This window comes from Primulina tabacum, chromosome 8 (assembly GCF_025594145.1).
Source record: "Primulina tabacum isolate GXHZ01 chromosome 8, ASM2559414v2, whole genome shotgun sequence".
Classification (NCBI taxonomy): Eukaryota; Viridiplantae; Streptophyta; class Magnoliopsida; order Lamiales; family Gesneriaceae; genus Primulina; species Primulina tabacum.
In genome coordinates this window covers 37,239,977-37,257,747 of record NC_134557.1, presented here as the reverse complement: position 1 = coordinate 37,257,747, position 17,771 = coordinate 37,239,977, and the positions used below count along the sequence as shown (strand labels likewise).

The window sequence follows — 17,771 nt, the reverse complement described above, 5'->3', positions numbered from 1 at the left end:
AAGAGGCCTAGAGGCAGAAGAGGGAGGCCATGATGAAAGAAAGGGCTGATCGACCGAGTAGAATCAAAGAACGAGCATAAAAAGAAACCCCTTAGGGCAATTTTCCCACTATATCCCTGAAAATACCTAAAGATCAGGCGGTGCATTTTTGTGAGGGGGAGAAAATATTGTAAAGGTCGGGGAAAGTGCCCTATTTTGGGAGTAATCAAGATGATCTCGGGAGGATCGACGGATGGTGATTCCAACCAGGCTCGTAAGGCACGGAGTTGGCAAGAAAGCTAGGGGTGGACAACTTGAGGAGGGAAGATGAACCAACCATCATTTTTGACCATCTGGATTTGCAAGACGTGAGTCTGCCTTATAATGATGTCTTGGTCATCCAATCCAAAATTACTAATTATGATATCAGGTGGGTGTTCTTGGATTCAGAAGGATAATGTGATATTCCAAGAAGTCCTGGACCAGATGGACTTGAAGGGTTATACTTTGGAACCAGTAAAGATCGCTCTTTTTGATTTCGCTGGTCATACGATATGTCCAAAGGGAGAGATTGTGCTTCATTTAATGGTCGAGGCTGGGGATTTAAGAAAATACACTACAACAAAAAATCAAATCAACAACGCACATACGACAATTGTTTTTACTAAAACCGTTGTCGTATGCTATTTAATAAAATACACTACAACAAAAAATCAAATCAACAACGCACATACGACAATAGTTTTTTTTAAAACCGTTGTCGTATGCTTTTTAACAACGGTATTAGTGATTTTTAACAACGGTTTTAGTGAAAACTGTTATCGTATATGCGTTTTTTAAGCAAACGACAACGGTTTTTACAAAACCGTTGTCTTTCGGTGGAAAAAGACAACAGTTTTATAAAACCCATTGTCTTTTGGGGGTCAAAGATAATGATTTTTAGGGTCAATGACAATGGTTCTATAAAACCGTTGTCTTTGAGCGTTTTTTAGTATGAACCGTTATCTTTGAGCGTGTTTTTTTGGATAATCGAACCGTTGTCGATTAGTGCGTTTTTTTGGACAAATAACAACGGTTTGGAAAACTGTTGCCATATTTAGCGACGATTTTGCTGGAATCGTCGCTAAAATTAGGGACTGTTTTAGCAAAATCGTCGCTAATTTAAAAATAGCGACGATTTTGCTTAAAACCATCGCTGAATTTAGCGACAGTCTGTAATCTGTCGCTATATATAGCGACAGTTTTACTTAAAACTGTCGCATGTTATAAATTAGCAACGATTTTTCTGAAACCGTCGCTAATTTAAAACATGCGACGGTTTTGCAATTACCGTCGCTTTAAGCAAAAACCGTCGCAAATTGACTATAAATATCCGCACCTTCGGTCCATTTTTTTCCACACCACTTCACAACATTTAAAATTTTTCTCTCTTACATGATTTTATCACTTCACAACACTTAAATTTTTTTCTCTTTTTAGTTTCGATTTAGGGTAAATTTATTCGTTTTAATTTTTGGTAAATTTTTAAGTGTTAGTTAAGTTCATGAATAGTGTTAGCATAGTCAAATTGTAAGTTTTTTTAGATTTATTAAATTATTAAAAGTAATTTTTTTTATTTTACTGAAAATATTAGCGACGAAAATCATGAAAAAACCGTCGCTAATATTTTATGGAAAACTGTCGCTAAAATTAGCGACGGTTACCGTCGCTAATTTTTGCGACAGATTAATAAACTGTCGCTAATTAGCGACGTTTTTCCATAAATCCGTCGTTAATTTTATTTGCGACGGTTTTTTCTAACTACAACAACAGTGAAAGTTGTCGTATGCCTTTTTTTTTTGTAGTGATAAGTCATGTCCACCTTCACTGTGGTCAGTGCGCCCTCTTCGTACAACATTATCTTGGGAAGGCCGGATATGAACACCCTCAAGGCCATCGCCTCCACTTATTATAAGAATATTAAGTTCTCAGCAAGAGGCGAGGTCGGAGGGGTCCGGGGAGATCAACCCTTATCCTGCAAATGATATGATGAAACTATCCGGGTGGAAAAGAAGAGAGCAAGAAAGGAAGGGTATGAAAAAAGAGTATGAGGAGAAAGGGAAGCGCAATTGCTTGAGGAAGTGTAAGCGGTAATGGAAGAGGGACATGAAGAAGTGATCTTAGTTCCCGGTCAACCCGAGAAAGTCACCATAGTGGCCTGGGACCTTGAGCCTTTTATCCAGGCCTGATTATTGGTTTGTCTACAGTAGAATGCTAATATCTTTGTGTGATCCCCTTTTGAGTTAATCAGGATCCCAACCCATGTAGCTGAGCATAAATTGAATACCCTTCCGGGATCCCGACCTATGATACAAAAGAAACGACACTTTGGCCCTGAAAAAGACAGGGTGATAGCGGAGCAGGTGCTGGAGCTGTTAAAAGCCGGGCATGGGAAGTTAAATTCCCCACTTGGTTGTCAAATGTTGTCCTGATCCAAAAGGCTACAGTACAATGGTGAATATGTGTGGATTTCAGGGATTTAAATAAAGCATGTCCTAAGGACTGTTATCCCTTGCCTTGAATTGATCAGTTGGTGGATTCTACCTCGAGGTATGAATTACTTGAGTTTTATGGATGCATATCAGAGATAATATCAAATCCCCTTGGCCCAGGACAATCAAAATAAGGTCAGCTTCACAACCTCAGGTGGTATTGTTATGATGGCATGCTATTTTGTTTAAATAAAGTAGGGGAAACTTATCAGCGTTTGATGGATAAGATTTTTGAGAAACATGCTGAGAGGAACGTTGAAGTATATGTGGATGATATCCTTGTTAATTCTAAGGAGTAGTTTTATTTTATCTCACATCTTGAAGAAACTTTCTCAACTCTCAGATAGTATGGGGTCAGATTAAACCCACTCAAGTGCGTATTTGGGGTCAAGAGTGGCAAATTTATCAGATTCATGCTCACAGGCAGGATCGCTGCCATGTCCTGCTTTATATCGAGATCGACACCTCGGAGTTATCATTTTTTTCAAATATTGAGAAAAGCCCGAGACTTGGATGAAATGACAAAATTTAACAAGTCTTCAAGGACCTGCAAAATCATCTGGCCGGGTTGCCCATCTTGGTGAAGCCCGAGCTGGGAGAAAAGTTGTGGATCTACTTGTCTGCCACCGAGCACGCTGTCAGCTCGGTCCTTACTGTGAGACGAAGGAACATACCAGAACCCGTATGTTATGTAAGCCACGCACTCAAAAGACATGAGCTAAGATATACCAAGCTTGAAAATATAGCTTTAGCTCTGGTCATTACTACGAGGAAGTTGAGACCCTACTTTCTGTCTCATCCTATTATCGTCTTCTCGAATAGTCATAATTTTTTTTAATGCATTAACGAGGGGTGGAGGTGGTAGCCACCAGCCCCTCAATTGTTTTTAGCACAATTAAGAAATTTAAATTTGAAAGAAAAAAGAATATAGTTATTTTAACGTGGTTCGGTCTAATCGACTTATATTCACAGAGTCACGCCCAGATATCAAACAAATACACTAAATATAAACAGTTACAACCACACAAGAACTTATTCAAATAAAACACTCCCTATTTTCTAATGATGCATATATGATAAACATATTCAGTAAACTTCAGTTGACGAGTAATCCGTCTTGATCGAACTCCCTACGATAATATGGGGATATAAATATTACTCGCACTATGTTTTAACTTCTAATATAACATATTAAATTGATCCTCTCGTGGATCACACACATATTTTTATTTTTAATTTAATTGATCAACTGAATGTGTTTTATTAATTAAAACATAAAAAATTGTTATTTCAGATGTACCATATGCTGATCCACCTGCATAACCCGCTTGTCATTTTTTTTTCCCCATTAACTTTGACATAGAGTAAATCTATATTGACAGCTTCTACAAGTGGCCGAGCATGCGTTTTGATTTGCCCACTCTAACAAGTACTTGAAATAGTTAAAGAACGTATTTCAAGTATTACAAGCACATAATCTTGCCGTGTCTTGTATTGTGAATTCCATTTAGAGCACACCTAACAAGAAATTGTACCATGGTGTGATAAAATTAGGCTACATGATATAAAAATATATTATTTGTTATTTATAGAAACTATCAATATATTATTATTTTTATTTAAAAATATGGACGGAATATTAAACTCTCGCTATTTTGTAAACTATTTTATATAAAAAATAATTAACTTAGGGACGACTTTTGATTAAAACGTCGTCATTTGCGACGGAATTTGAAAAAAAAAACTAACGCCATTTAGCAACAGTTATTTCCAAAAATAAACGTTCAAAAGTCGTCGCAAATCAGTCATACATTAAGTAAACATAAATCGGTTTGATGATGGTGTTCTTCTTAAAACCGTCTCTAATTTTCAATGACGACTGTTTTAAGCGACAGAACAGAAAACCGTCTGTAATTTAAATAGCAGTGATTTAAGCGACAAATGTTTTTTTTTATAGTGTTTAATAAGTTCGATATTTTGACGAATCACAAGCTTCGACTTAAATAAGCTAAGTTAATATATGTATATATTTATTTTTGTGCTAGTAGGTTTATATATTTTTGTTGTATATGTTAGCACTTTTCATTTTAAATATTTTACCAGACTAAAAATTTTTAGTTATGCCGTTGCTTTGTTATCTACACTCCTTGCTTCCATGGGAATAGTAACCCACTCGACAATTTTCCACCAACTTTATGGAGTATTTTTATACTCACACCTTTTCACGAACTTTACTCTAGCACTAGAACTTTTGCTTTTCCAGGAAATTCATATAATACTTTACAGATTTTTCTGCTCTTGAAATTGCAGGAACTTAGGGGGTTTCATACGAATAATTTTATTTGCAGAAAGTGTTTGGGAAAAGCGAGGATTTACGAGTAAATATCAATGGTGGATCTCGTCTTCGTGCTTGCTTGCGCTTTGGCTTCATTTGCTTCGTCTTCTTCATTTGCTTCTGCAGCTTTGGTTGAACATTCTTTTCATGTAAAGTTTCTTGCTTACTGGGATACACTCTTGTCTTACTTTTGACATATTATTATTAAATTTGCTGATCATTAGTTTGTTACTCAAGTTCAGAAATAACTTAATTTGGTTCGAACATAGTGATGATTTATATCAAATTAGATTTGAAAATTTTTGGTTGCTTGGATGGATGATCTTGATTTAAGAAATGATCTCAAGTAATATTCGGTGCGCGCTTTTGAAATTCTTGAAATTGAAATTTTTGAGATGAATTTAGATCGACTTACTTGAAATTCAAAATATATAGAAAATAAGTAAAAAAAAAAAGTCCAGTTTATACAATATTACGTGACCTCTATACTACTTAATTTTAAAAAATACAGATTAATCTTTAAAAAATGTACAAAAGTTATCTCGGTGATTATAGGTACAAAATTCAACCATCAGTCGACTGTGCAGAAGCCAAACAATTACCGCAGTAAATGGAAGTCTCCCAGGGCCAACTCTTCGGGTGAAAGAGGGTGACACTCTAGTGGTCCAAGTCTTCAATAAGTCACCCTATAATCTCACTATTCACTGGTATGAAATAATCAATTAGTAAACCACAAATATTAGAGTCACTATTTTAATATTCAAAAAAATCATGTGAGACCGTCGGATCTCCAATTCGAGTGAAATGCTAAAAATATTATTATTTCACTTTAAAATAGATCGAGTTGATCTGTCTCATGAAAATAGATATGTGACATGTCTCATTATTCTGTTCAATGTTCAAAATCACATCCACCCTGATTTAATTTGAACTTTTAAAATATTTAAATTTCAATTATATTTCAGATTATTTAGTATTCATTTGATGTGCAGGCATGGGATATTCCAATTACTGAGCGGTTGGGCAGACGGAACTGAATATGCAACTCAGTGCCCGATACGGCCTGGCCACAGTTACACCTACCGGTTCACCATCACCGGTCAAGAGGGTACTCTATGGTGGCATGCGCACATTAAATGGCTTCGAGCCACGGTTCATGGAGCCCTTATCATCAGGCCTAGAGCTGGTCGATCGTATCCATTCCCTAAGCCACATAGGGAAGTCCCAATAATTATAGGTTAGTGTATATCTGTCGCATCAATCGACTCCTGTGTTAAAAGAAAAATGTATTTCAATTTACTTTTATCGGGAAAAAATTTAGTCTTCTTAATATAATTAAGTAATATCATCTAATTGTGTACATTATTTTGTTGTGTGATTTTCAAAATGTAACGTCCCATATTTGACGACTGTCCTATCGTGTTTTTCCAGCATACTTATGCCCTCACTCACATGTACCATAAGAAACTTTCCAGAGTCACCCATCCCAAAATTGCCCTAAGTCAAGTACGCTTTACCTTGGAGTTCTTATATAATTAGTTATCGAAACACGTTGAAAAGACTTGTCTTTGTACAGTAGAGACAGTCGTCGAATCCGGGGCGTCGGAAAAAAGAGTTTATTTTGTTTAGTAAAGTTAAGGTTAGTGTAATTAAAATTGTAGGAGAGTGGTGGAATGCTAATGTGCTGGACGTGGAAAAGGAAGCGCTAGCCACTGGAGCCGAGCCGAACATGTCCGATGCCTATACGATGAATGGCCGGCCCGGGGATCTGTATCCATGCTCCTCGCGCCGTAAGTGTTACACATCATGAAATTGCTAGCATAATATTTGCATTTTACTTTTCATATTTTTTACACAAATTTCTTGTGTGCTGTGTTATTATCGTAATGTTAATGTAGGCACATTTAAGTTGGAAGTAGAGCAAGGAAAAAGATACCTTCTCCGAATCATCAACGCTGCACTCAACAACATATTGTTCTTCAAGATAGCCCATCATAAGATGGAAGTCGTAGCGGTAGACGCGTCCTACACGAACCCTTACGTAACTGACGTGGTCGTGCTAGCACAAGGTCAGACCGCGGATGTAATACTAACCGCTGATCAGACTCCTGGACGATACTATATCGCCGCAAGCCCTTACCAGAGTGCGACAGACATGATGTTCTCGGACACAATTACAACGGGTATCATAGAGTATAAAGGATCTAAAATATCCAAACCTCTTATGCCAATTCTTCCTGCATCCAATGACACACCCATAGCCCATAGATTTTTCACCAGCCTAACTGGACTAGTTACAGGGCCCTTTTGGAGCCGAGTCCCCGACAAAATCGACGAACACATGTTCATAACGGTTGGCATGGGTCTAACCCCTTGCGGAGCCCCTGGTAGCGCGTTGTGCCTTGGCCCGTTGGGCCAAAAATCTGCCACAAGCATGAACAATGCATCCTTCCAGTTCCCTACCAAATTGTCAATGCTTGAGGCCTTCTACAGAAATGTTAGGGGGATATACACCACAGATTTTCCCGACAATCCGCCAATGCAGTTCGACTACACCAACTCAAATAACAGCCTCAATCAAGCTCTAGTAACAACCACAAAATCCACCAAAGTCAAGAAAGTGAAGTTCAATGCAACAGTAGAGATTGTGCTGCAAGATACTGCCTTGATCGGGACAGAGAATCACCCTATGCACCTCCATGGACTCAACTTCTTTGTGTTGGCTCAAGGATTCGGCAACTTCAACCGAGCAAAAGATAGCGAAAGGTTCAATCTTGTCAACCCGCAAGAGCTCAACACAATAGCGGTTCCAGTTGGAGGTTGGGCTGTGATTAGGTTCCAAGCCAATAATCCAGGAGTTTGGTTGATGCATTGTCATCTGGATGCGCACATGTCGTGGGGCTTAGCCATGGCTTTCGTGGTCGAAAACGGGCCCACTTCTTCGAGTAGGCTGCCTCCACCTCCTCCAGATTTTCCCAAATGTTAATTTTCATTCGAGAATATGGTTTACATTATTGTTGTTGCTATGATTTGCAATTAAATCATATGAATAATTGAAATATTATCGCTGTTTTTGAATTCGCAAACTTTTTTTTCGGAATCTTTTGTCTCTGTTCCAATTATATATGCTGGGACGTAACTAGGAAATTTTCATCCTATGGACAAAATTTATTGCAATGCTTAAATACACAGACAATAAGAGGGAAATGAAATTTTTTTTTTAATAAATATACAATAAAAAATTTGAATCTTATTTAAGTTGCTGCCATGCAAATTTCAATTAATTACTATGAATAAAAAAAATTAATTGTACTGGGAAATTGATTATCCTCTCCAAAAATTCAAATCTAAATTTGCAACTTTGCAATTGAAATCTGCTTCTAAGTGTCTTTTTTAAGGTCAAATTTCTAATCTGCTTTGAAAGTTTATAAATTACATATTATAATTAATTTAAATAAATAAATATAGAATTTTCTATGCCTCAACATAGATACATCTGTGTATATATATGATAGAAAGTTATTAAAATGGTTTCAAACATATTTATTTTAATTATTTAATAATTGATTTTTTTTATTGGTGACCAGCTTGTTGGGAAATTACCCCGAAGCGATGCCGACCACGAAGATAATATAGTACCCAAATTGCGGAATAAAATAATCAATCAACAAGAACACAACGATTTACGTGGTTCACCCAAAATAGGCTACGTTTTTTCCTTTTCTGCTGGCCACCAATAGAGTTTTCAAATTTGACACGTTTAGTAATAAATACATTGGCCCCACTCACCTAACATTTCTCTCACTTGAAGACTTGATTTCAATCATGTCTTCACATCACGAGTGCAGCAGCTCATATCTTCTTTTTCATACTTGCAGTCCGACTGAAGTTGAACACAACTTCAGTTTGTCAATGGTTACCGTCTTTGTAAGCATATCAGCTGGATTTTTACTTCCAGGAATCTTCTCCAGCATAAAGACTCCATCTTCCAGCACTGATCTGATGAAATGGTACCTAACCCGTATATGCTTTGTCCTAGCATGATAAACAGGATTTTTTGCTAAATGAATAGCACTCTGACTGTCACAGTGTAACGTGCTATTTTCAAGCTTCTGACCCAATTCTTCCAGAAAGGATCTCAACCATATCATCTCCTTGCTAGCTTCTGTAACTGCAACATACTCAGCCTCAGTAGTCGAAAGTGCAACAATCTTTTGCAGCTTAGACACCCAGCTTACAACTGTACCACCTAATGTGAACACATATCCAGTAGTACTTTTCCTGCCATCCAGGTCACCACCCATATCGGCATCGACAAAACCCTGTAAGCCCAATTTTGACCTCCTGAAGCATAAAGAACAACTAGCAGTACCTTTCAAATACCTGAGAATCCACTTAACTGCTTCCCAGTGTTGCTTTCCTGGATTACTCATAAACCTGCTCACGACTCCCACTGCATGTGCTATGTCTGGTCTTGTACACACCATTGCATACATGAGGCTTCCGACAGCAGAAGCATAAGGAACTTTATTCATATAAGCCTGCTCCTGCTCCGTCGATGGTGATTGTGCTTTGGTTAGTTTGAAATGACTAGCCAAAGGAGTACTCACATGTTTAGCATCATCCATGTTAAATCTGCTAACCACATTTTTCACGTACTCTTCTTGAGACAACTTCAAGAATCCATTCACCCGGTCTCTTAAGATCCTCATTCCAAGGATTTGCTTTGCAGCACCCAAATCCTTCATGGCAAATTCCTTTGATAAATCTTTTTTCAGTTTATCAATTTCTTCCAGACAAGCTCCAGCTATCAGCATATCATCTACATATAGAAGTAGTATGATATAAGAACCGTCAAAATTTTTCACATAACAGCAGTGATCAGCTTGACACCTTAGGAAACCATTTTCACTCATGAATCCATCAAACTTCTTGTACCACTATCTTGGAGCTTGTTTGAGACCGTACAAGCTCTTCTGAAGTTTGCACACCATTCTCTCTTTTCCCCGTACTTCAAAGCCCTGTGGCTGCTTCATATAAATTTCTTCATCTAGGTCACCGTGAAGAAACGCAGTCTTTACATCCAACTGCTCCAAATGTAAGTCTTCCTTCGCCACTAGTCCAAGTACTGTCCTGATAGTGGTTAATTTAACCACCGGAGAGAAAATTTCGGTGTAATCAATTCCTTCCCGTTGTTGGAAGCCTTTTACAACAAGTCTTGCCTTGTACCGCTTGCTACCATCATGCTCTTCTTTTAACAGGTACACCCACTTGTTATGTAACGTCTTTTTGCCTTGTGGAAGTTCTGTCAACTCCCACGTCTGATTGGATGACAGTGAATCCATCTCATCCTCCATGGCCAACTCCCACTTGGTTGAATCATCATATTGCATTGCCTCTTCATAGGTCTCCGGTTCACCTTTGTCTGTCAGCAAAATATAGTGAAGTGCAGGGGAGTATCTTTCAGGTGGTCTGATGGTTCTCAAAGATCTCCTGAGTTCAATCACCGGAGTTTGTGGGTCATCGTCTTGTGCAGTTTCTTCTTCATCTTCCTGATTACTGGTTTTCAATTCATTCACAGGAATATATGTCAATGGCACTTCATCAGTCTTCTTGATTTCAGGACATTCATCTCCAGCTCCAATGTCTGACTTGTCCTTGTACAGAAGTTGCTCATTAAATATTACATCCCTGCTCCGAATGATCTTCCGATTTTGGTCATCCCAGAAACGATAACCAAACTCATTATCTCCATAAACAATAAAGAAGCACTTCTTTGATTTCGGATCAAGTTTTGTTCTGCTTGCTGAATCAATATGAATATAGGATAGACATCCAAACACTTTCAAGAAAGAAAGGTTTACTTCTTTGCCGCTCCATACCTCTTCTGGTATTCTGCAGTCAAGCAGTATCGAAGGTCCTCTGTTGATCAGATATGCTGCAGTGTTAACATCATCAGCCCAGAATGATTTTGGCAATCAAGAATGCAATCTCATGCTCCTTGCTCGTTCATTCAGGGTCCTGTTCATTCTTTCAGCTAAACCATTCTGTTGAGGTGTACCAGGAATGGTTTTCTCCATCTTGATCCCGTTCTGTGCACAATATTTTTTAAACTCATCATCTTCATATTCTCCACCATTGTCAGACCGTAAGCACTTCACCTTCAAGTTGGTCTCATTTTCCACCATGGCTTTCCACCTTTTAAAGGTCTCGTAAACATCAGATTTATTTTTCAGAAAATAAACCCAAACTTTTCTACTCGAATCGTCAATGAATGTGACATAGTATCTCGAGCCTCCAAGGGATGTCACAGGAGATGGTCCCCATACATCAGTATGAACCAGCTCCAACTTTGCTGCTTTTGGTTCTCTACCGCCTTTTGAAAAGCTCACCTTCTTTTGCTTTCCAAGGATACAGCTTTCACATAGTTGGTGTTCAACAGTCTTTAATTCTGGTAGCTTTCCTTTTGACACCAACATCTTCATTCCCTTCTCACTCATATGTCCAAGTCTATAATGCCATAGACTTGAATTGGCTCTAGCATCCACAGCTGCTAGTGTGTCTCTGCAACTGGAAGTCATATACAGTGTTCCAGTTTTCTTTCCTCGAGCAACAATCATGGCTCCTTTGTTCACTTTCCAGGAACCATCACCGAAAGTCACATTGTGGCCTTCATCATCGAGCTGTCCCACCGAGATCAGATTGCGTGTCAATTTTGGTACATGTCTGACTTTGTTGATTTTCCAGATAGATCCATTTGACATCTTCATTCGAACATCACCCATACCAACAATTTCCAAGGGTTTTCCATCAGCCAGGAAAACTTTTCCGTAATCTCCAGCGATGTAATTATCAAATACATCGCGATCACCAGTGGTATGAAACGAAGCTCCCGAGTCCATAATCCAAGAATCAACAGGGCTTTCCATGGATAATAGAAGAGCATCATGTACTTCCTCAGTGACAGCATTTGCATTATTCTTCGTTGATCTGCAGTTCTTTTTCAGGTGACCAGTCTCACCACAGCTCCAGCACTTCATATTCTTTTCAAAGATATTTTTGTCTTTTCCATTTCTTGATTTAGATCTACCGCGCCATCGGTTGGAACTCCTTTCACCACTCTTGCCTCTTCCTCTGTTATCAAGATTTAGAGCAGATCTCGATGATGTTGCTTCACTCGAGTCTTTCCTGCGAACTTCTTCAGCAAGGATTTGATCTCTAACATCATTGAGTTGTAGTTTCCCTTTTCCAACAGAGTTGCTAACCGCTGCCCGCATCGGTTCCCAATTGTCTGGTAAAGACGCCAGAAGAATAAGTGCCCGAATCTCATCATCAAATTTGATGTCCACTGATGTCAGCTGGGAGACAATCGTGTTGAATTCATTTATGTGTTTTGCCACCGAAGCACCTTCTCCCATCTTCAAGTTGAATAACTTTTTCATGAGATGTACTTTATTATTTGCCGATGGCTTTTCGTACATGTCCGACAAAATGGACATCATCTCCTCCGTGGTTTTGGCCTCCGCCACGTTATGCGCCACGTTATTTGTTAGGGTCAATCGTATGACACCTAAAACCTGTCGGTCAAGGAGCTCCCAGTCATCATCCTCCATCTTTTCCAGTTTCTTTCCTGATAGAGGTTGATACAGCTTCTTACTGTACAGATAATCTCTTATATGTAACTGCCAGAACGAAAAATCTGTTCCATCGAACTTGTTGATACCCGGTCCCGATCCATCATCTCCGGCCATCACTTCTCTAGCCTTAGCAAAAAATCTAAAAAAATCTTTTCTGATGTGGAAGATCAGACAAAGCTGCAACCACAGAGCATACTCAGAATTTTTAAGAATTTTTACAACAAGGCTCTGATACCAGTTGTTGGAAAATTACCCCGAAGCGATGCCGACCACGAAGATAATATAGTACCCAAATTGCGGAATAAAATAATCAATCAACAAGAACACAACGATTTACGTGGTTCACCCAAAATAGGCTACGTCCACGGAGCTACTGCAGATATTTTATAATAGGAGAAATATTACAACAAGTGTATACAACAATACACTAAATATCTCACACTCCCAACTCGAGTATAACCGAGAAAAAATATTTTCTCTAACTCACACAAGAGATACTCACAACTCTTTGTTTTCTAAAGCTTAAAAGCTTATGAATGGGATGATTAAACAATACGGATGACGCACTTATTTATAGGTGCAATCCTCCGTATGAACAAAAGAAAATTTTTTCCTTTTCTGCTGGCCACCAATAGAGTTTTCAAATTTGACACGTTTAGTAATAAATACATTGGCCCCACTCACCTAACACAGCTCTCCAATGAAATGATGTTGCGCACATCTATAATTGGTTCTACCATGAGTAGTTCTAAGCCACAAGGCTTGTCATGCTGCTGAATTTGCTGCTTTATATTCTGCTTCATATGATGTATGATGACACTTGAAGTGTTCTTTTGATCACCAAACCAGTGTTTTCAAAATCGGATCGGTCGGTTCTCGGAGGAGATTGGAAGAAAACTATTTTCTTGATTGCCATTAATTTATGTGAATTTAGATATACCAAATATTTAAAGTCAAGCACTCTAAAAAAAGTATATTTTAATATAAATTAAAGAGAAATGATTATATACATGAGTATTTATTAGTCAGTACTTTCGATAATTGTGATGTCTCATCCCAGAATAAACAAGTTGGAAAACCTTTGTTATGGGAATTACAGACCCTTTATTCGGTGGGTGAATCGATGTTCAAACTTTATGACTAAGAGGGCTAATTCTGAAGGACTGATATCAGTAACCATCGAGAAATTTGAGGATTTTCGGCACTTAAATTTTTATTTTGTTTCAGAATTATTCTGCAAGAAATAAGATTAATTATATGTTTGAGTTATGGTATTTTTATGTTTTCAAAAATTATATAAGTGATATATGTTATATCATGTTTTATCGGCTTTGTTGAGTGTTTTTCCAAGCACATTACTTCTTAACTCTATTTCTTCTTATGTAAGAGCGAAGAAGAAATCATAGAGGATGAAGAAACAAAAATTTTGCGACGGGTAGAAGTTGATCGAATATTTTGTAGTTTCAAGAAGTTTAGTTTTTATTTTAATTAGCTTATTTTGATTTAATATTTTGAGTCCGCTGCATTGTATTCACTTTTGATTTATAAAAACTTGTATTCATAATAAAATAGATGGTTTTTGAATATTTATGTACCTTACCTCGGAGGTTTAAACATTTTTCGAAATTTTAGTCATGACCTTTTGAGGATGGTTCCGATGTTACGTTCTTGGTTTGGGCATGAAAACTTACCCCCAAAAAAAAAATATGAAACGATATATTTTTTTAGTAAGATGAAACAAAATGAAAAGTAATCATTCATTGGTGTTCACGGGCGGAGTCATGTGTTGCTCTACCCCGGGTGGCTCAGTTTTTTCTCTATTTTTTATACATAAAATTTTATCTGATTTTCAGTAGCCCGAGGACTATATTTGCCAATACTAGCTTACTAGCTCAACTTGACTTAGAAAATTCTAGCCTGAGTAAAAAAGGGTTTTTTTAATAAATAATTTAAAAATAAAAATTAATTTCAAAAATAGTTTAAAAAAAATATTTGCAGAAATACTGTAATCCATGCTTACGAAGCACGGTTGCTCGGTCCACGTGAGCACTATCCGCGCTTCGTAAGCACGGATAATCCACGTGGTGGAGATCCTGCTTGGTAGGGACGAATCCTCCACCGTGGAGCAATATCCGTGCTTCGTAAGCACATATGCTCCACCAGTGTTTTTTGAAAAAGTTTTACTGTATCTCACTTCAAAACTTTCACGTGACTTTTGATATCTTATTTTTACAAAACTTTCACGTGACTTCTGATTTCTGAAACATGTCGGTTAAATTATTGATAAGATTACGTATTTTTTTGATTTTTTTATACTCCTTTTGTAATCTATATAATGCTTTGAAGTTCGAAATATATTGTATAAATTCTCTCGTCGTTTTAAATTTTTTTCAGTATCCTTCTATATGTTATTCGAGCATTCATATTAAATTGTTCTCTCAAATTTCCTCGTCAAAATGTCTAATATCGATGTACTCGTATATTTTGGTGGTCATGTAGTTATCGATAAAGAATCGATTGAATATAATATTTCATTTGTTAGACCGATACGAGTATCACGATCTATTAATTTGTTGGAGTTGATTGAAGTTGTGCATAAAATGTTAGGAATCGATTCAATGAAGTTTTCTCTGAAGTTTTCAATCAAATATTCATTCATGGAGAATCATCTTGGAATTAAATTCAATTCAATCTCGTTGATGATGATGCTCTATAGTTTATAATGCAATGTGACAATATGCATATGTTGCATTTATACGTGGAAGCAAATTCAATTGAGCATCATGTTGGATTTGATGATCCTGAATCCTACGTTCGACATGCATCCGATTCATGGTTCAATAACCAACCAGGTACTTCTATATATGGTGGTTTCCAGGATCTAGAATCTTATGTTCCACATGTTACTGAAGGACTCGGTAATATAAATTTCGATAATGTAAGTGGGTCTTAGGATCAATATATCAATATCTCTTCGGAACAAAATCCTACTCCATATTGTCCGAATCCAACATTAGATACGAGTGCTCGTTGTCCGGATCTGACCACCAATGATGATTTTTGGAGGAATGATTCTGAACCCGATATGTCATATAACGAATCTGAAGAAGAAGAAGTGAATGATGATGATTAAGTGAATACATTTTCAAATCCTGATGAGGGTACATCATCTCGGCAACCACCTCGTGACACTTTACAGAGGCAGACTGTACCATTTCTTTCAAACACTTCTGAAATGCCATCATTTTTCAATAATTTTTTTGGGGAAGATATGTGAAACTTTGTATGTTCGACCAAGATGAAGTTTGATTATGATGCTGACCAAACAAACGTAAGTCAGCAATCCCTGAATCACTAAAAAAACCAGGTTGAGAAGTAAAGGGCCCTGCAGTATTCAGCTGAGTTGACAGAATATTAGTGTCATACCCACTTGGTTGTCTAACCATGTCACTTCCCCACCCGAATGCTGACTGTGGGAGAAGGGAGAAGGCGTACTGAAATTTTGCTGGACATTAAAGTGTCCAGCAAAAATATTGTACGGATATGGTTGAAAACCAACGACATTAACTGTAGATGATATGATGCGTACAATTATTCAATTATACCATTCAAAGTAGTCTTCGTCAGTTTGTATCGAACGCCCGTGTCGTACCCTTTTAGCAACATATCTCAACCTACTATTCCACTACTCAAATGAATTTTTATGATAATCTCCCAAATTGGTGTTTCGATGACTTGTTCTCGTGATATTATGCAGATCATCGTTGTCGACGGCAGACACTGGAATTGATTGTCGTCTTCTGAATTGTCGCATCACCCGATTAGTACGATGCATCTCCACGATGTCAAAGCAAATAAGGGGACAAACACATCGCCAAATTTTGTTCTCGTATGAATCAATAATCGTCTTCACGTCTATGTCATTCTTCCGATAAACGATCCAATTAAACTGTGAAAAATATAGATGTTAAAAATTTACATACATTTAATCATAAATATATTTAATATCATTAAATCAAAATAAAATATTAAACATTCGATAATACCTCATTATTATTCATACGATCTAGAAAATCCCTTATAATTCTTACAGAATGTGTGGGCGAATGTGTGTAACTAAATTCAATTTTTCACATATAATTTAACAAATACAATTATATATCAAAACATTATAAGAGATATACATGATATTATCACAATAAATTTAAAATATTACCGTGCACCATATGGAGAAACTAGAATAATAGCATCTGGATCAATTAGAGGTACAACTAATGTTAACCCATCTCGATCGGGGTTAAGACATTTAATTCTGCTCCATGCCCATATTTGCTTATAATAATAAAAATAGTTAAACACAAATAATAAAAAATTGATTTAAATAATCAAATTACTTTATTTATACCTGCAGGATATATAAGGGTCCAGCCATTGTAGTTTTCTCTATTCGTGTTGCGTTACACAACTCACGATATAAAAATGCTAAAACAGCACTATCCCAATTGTAAGACTTTACGTTATCAATATCCCGTAGCAGTTGCAAAAAAATGAGTCTAGCAGACCCTCCTTGATAGTCAGGGAATGTTATTCCTCCAATAATCATTAACGCAACACAACGGGTATATTTCATAACATCTACTTCTGAAGTATCATCACTAACAAGGTTAGACATGCAATGGTCGTGTAGTGCAGTCATAGACAAATGACCACCTTTCAAATGTTTTGATGATGGTACAAATCCCAACAAATCCAAACATATATATTGCCATTCCTCAACTGTATGTGAGACATGTATTCTAGTGACTACTTGACCATCAATTCTTAGACCCCAAATGATTGAAACATCGTGTAACGTGACAGTTGCTTCACCACATGTAAAATGAAACGTGTGTGTCTCGCGTCGCCAACGTTCAACAAGAGCAGTAATCAAATGATTATCAAAAACTTGTGACCCACATTTTAAAACTCCATAAAAACCAATATCATCCAAGTATGCAAGTACACGATTGTGTATGTAATTATCGGTGTATAACTTCCAAATCAAATTGTCTGACCTCTTCACTTTGACAATATCATCAACAGTTTCGGAAGAAACTTTAGACGACATATGTGTCTTTTGTAAATAGAGGACACTGGGATCTTCTGGAGCTCGATTATCTGCCATTCTTATATAAATTGTTGATTTTTTAAACTTCGTTATAAGGTAAGAAAGGAGACTGGAAGATTCACGAGAGAAATAATCTGAGAGAGTCTGAACGAGTAAGGGATGGAGGAAGAAGAAGAGGAGAA

General features: G+C 37.2%; 2 protein-coding genes across 2 annotated transcripts; one reads left to right on the top strand and one right to left on the bottom strand.

Annotated features, from left to right (window-relative positions):
• The first annotated feature begins 4,700 nt into the window (after positions 1 to 4,700).
• LOC142554037 (laccase-7-like) lies at positions 4,701 to 7,950 on the top strand. The gene is made up of 5 exons (XM_075664646.1): positions 4,701 to 4,994; positions 5,401 to 5,552; positions 5,838 to 6,082; positions 6,507 to 6,635; positions 6,744 to 7,950. Exons 1-5 carry the CDS (start codon positions 4,899 to 4,901, stop codon positions 7,829 to 7,831), a joined length of 1,710 nt encoding a protein of 569 aa, XP_075520761.1. The 5' UTR covers positions 4,701 to 4,898; the 3' UTR covers positions 7,832 to 7,950.
• An 8,744-nt stretch (positions 7,951 to 16,694) lies between these two features.
• Positions 16,695 to 17,646, bottom strand: LOC142554737 (serine/threonine-protein phosphatase 7 long form homolog). Its single transcript, XM_075665412.1, has 2 exons — positions 16,888 to 17,646; positions 16,695 to 16,814 (listed from the first exon to the last, which is right to left on the bottom strand). The coding sequence occupies exons 1-2, from the start codon at positions 17,644 to 17,646 to the stop codon at positions 16,695 to 16,697; spliced, it is 879 nt and encodes a 292-aa protein (XP_075521527.1).
• Between the last annotated feature and the right edge of the window lie 125 nt (positions 17,647 to 17,771).

Excerpts from the sequence above, each read along its gene's own strand:
- LOC142554037 (XM_075664646.1), top strand. The coding sequence starts at position 4,899 with ATGGTGGATCTCGTCTTCGTGCTTGCTTGCGCTTTGGCTTCATTTGCT. Across the intron at positions 4,995-5,400 it reads TGGTTGAACATTCTTTTCAT|GTACAAAATTCAACCATCAG; the intron begins GTAAAGTTTCTT and ends CGGTGATTATAG. Across the intron at positions 6,636-6,743 it reads GTATCCATGCTCCTCGCGCC|GCACATTTAAGTTGGAAGTA; the intron begins GTAAGTGTTACA and ends ATGTTAATGTAG.
- LOC142554737 (XM_075665412.1), bottom strand. The coding sequence starts at position 17,646 with ATGGCAGATAATCGAGCTCCAGAAGATCCCAGTGTCCTCTATTTACAA. Across the intron at positions 16,815-16,887 it reads GACCCTTATATATCCTGCAG|CAAATATGGGCATGGAGCAG; the intron begins GTATAAATAAAG and ends TATTATTATAAG.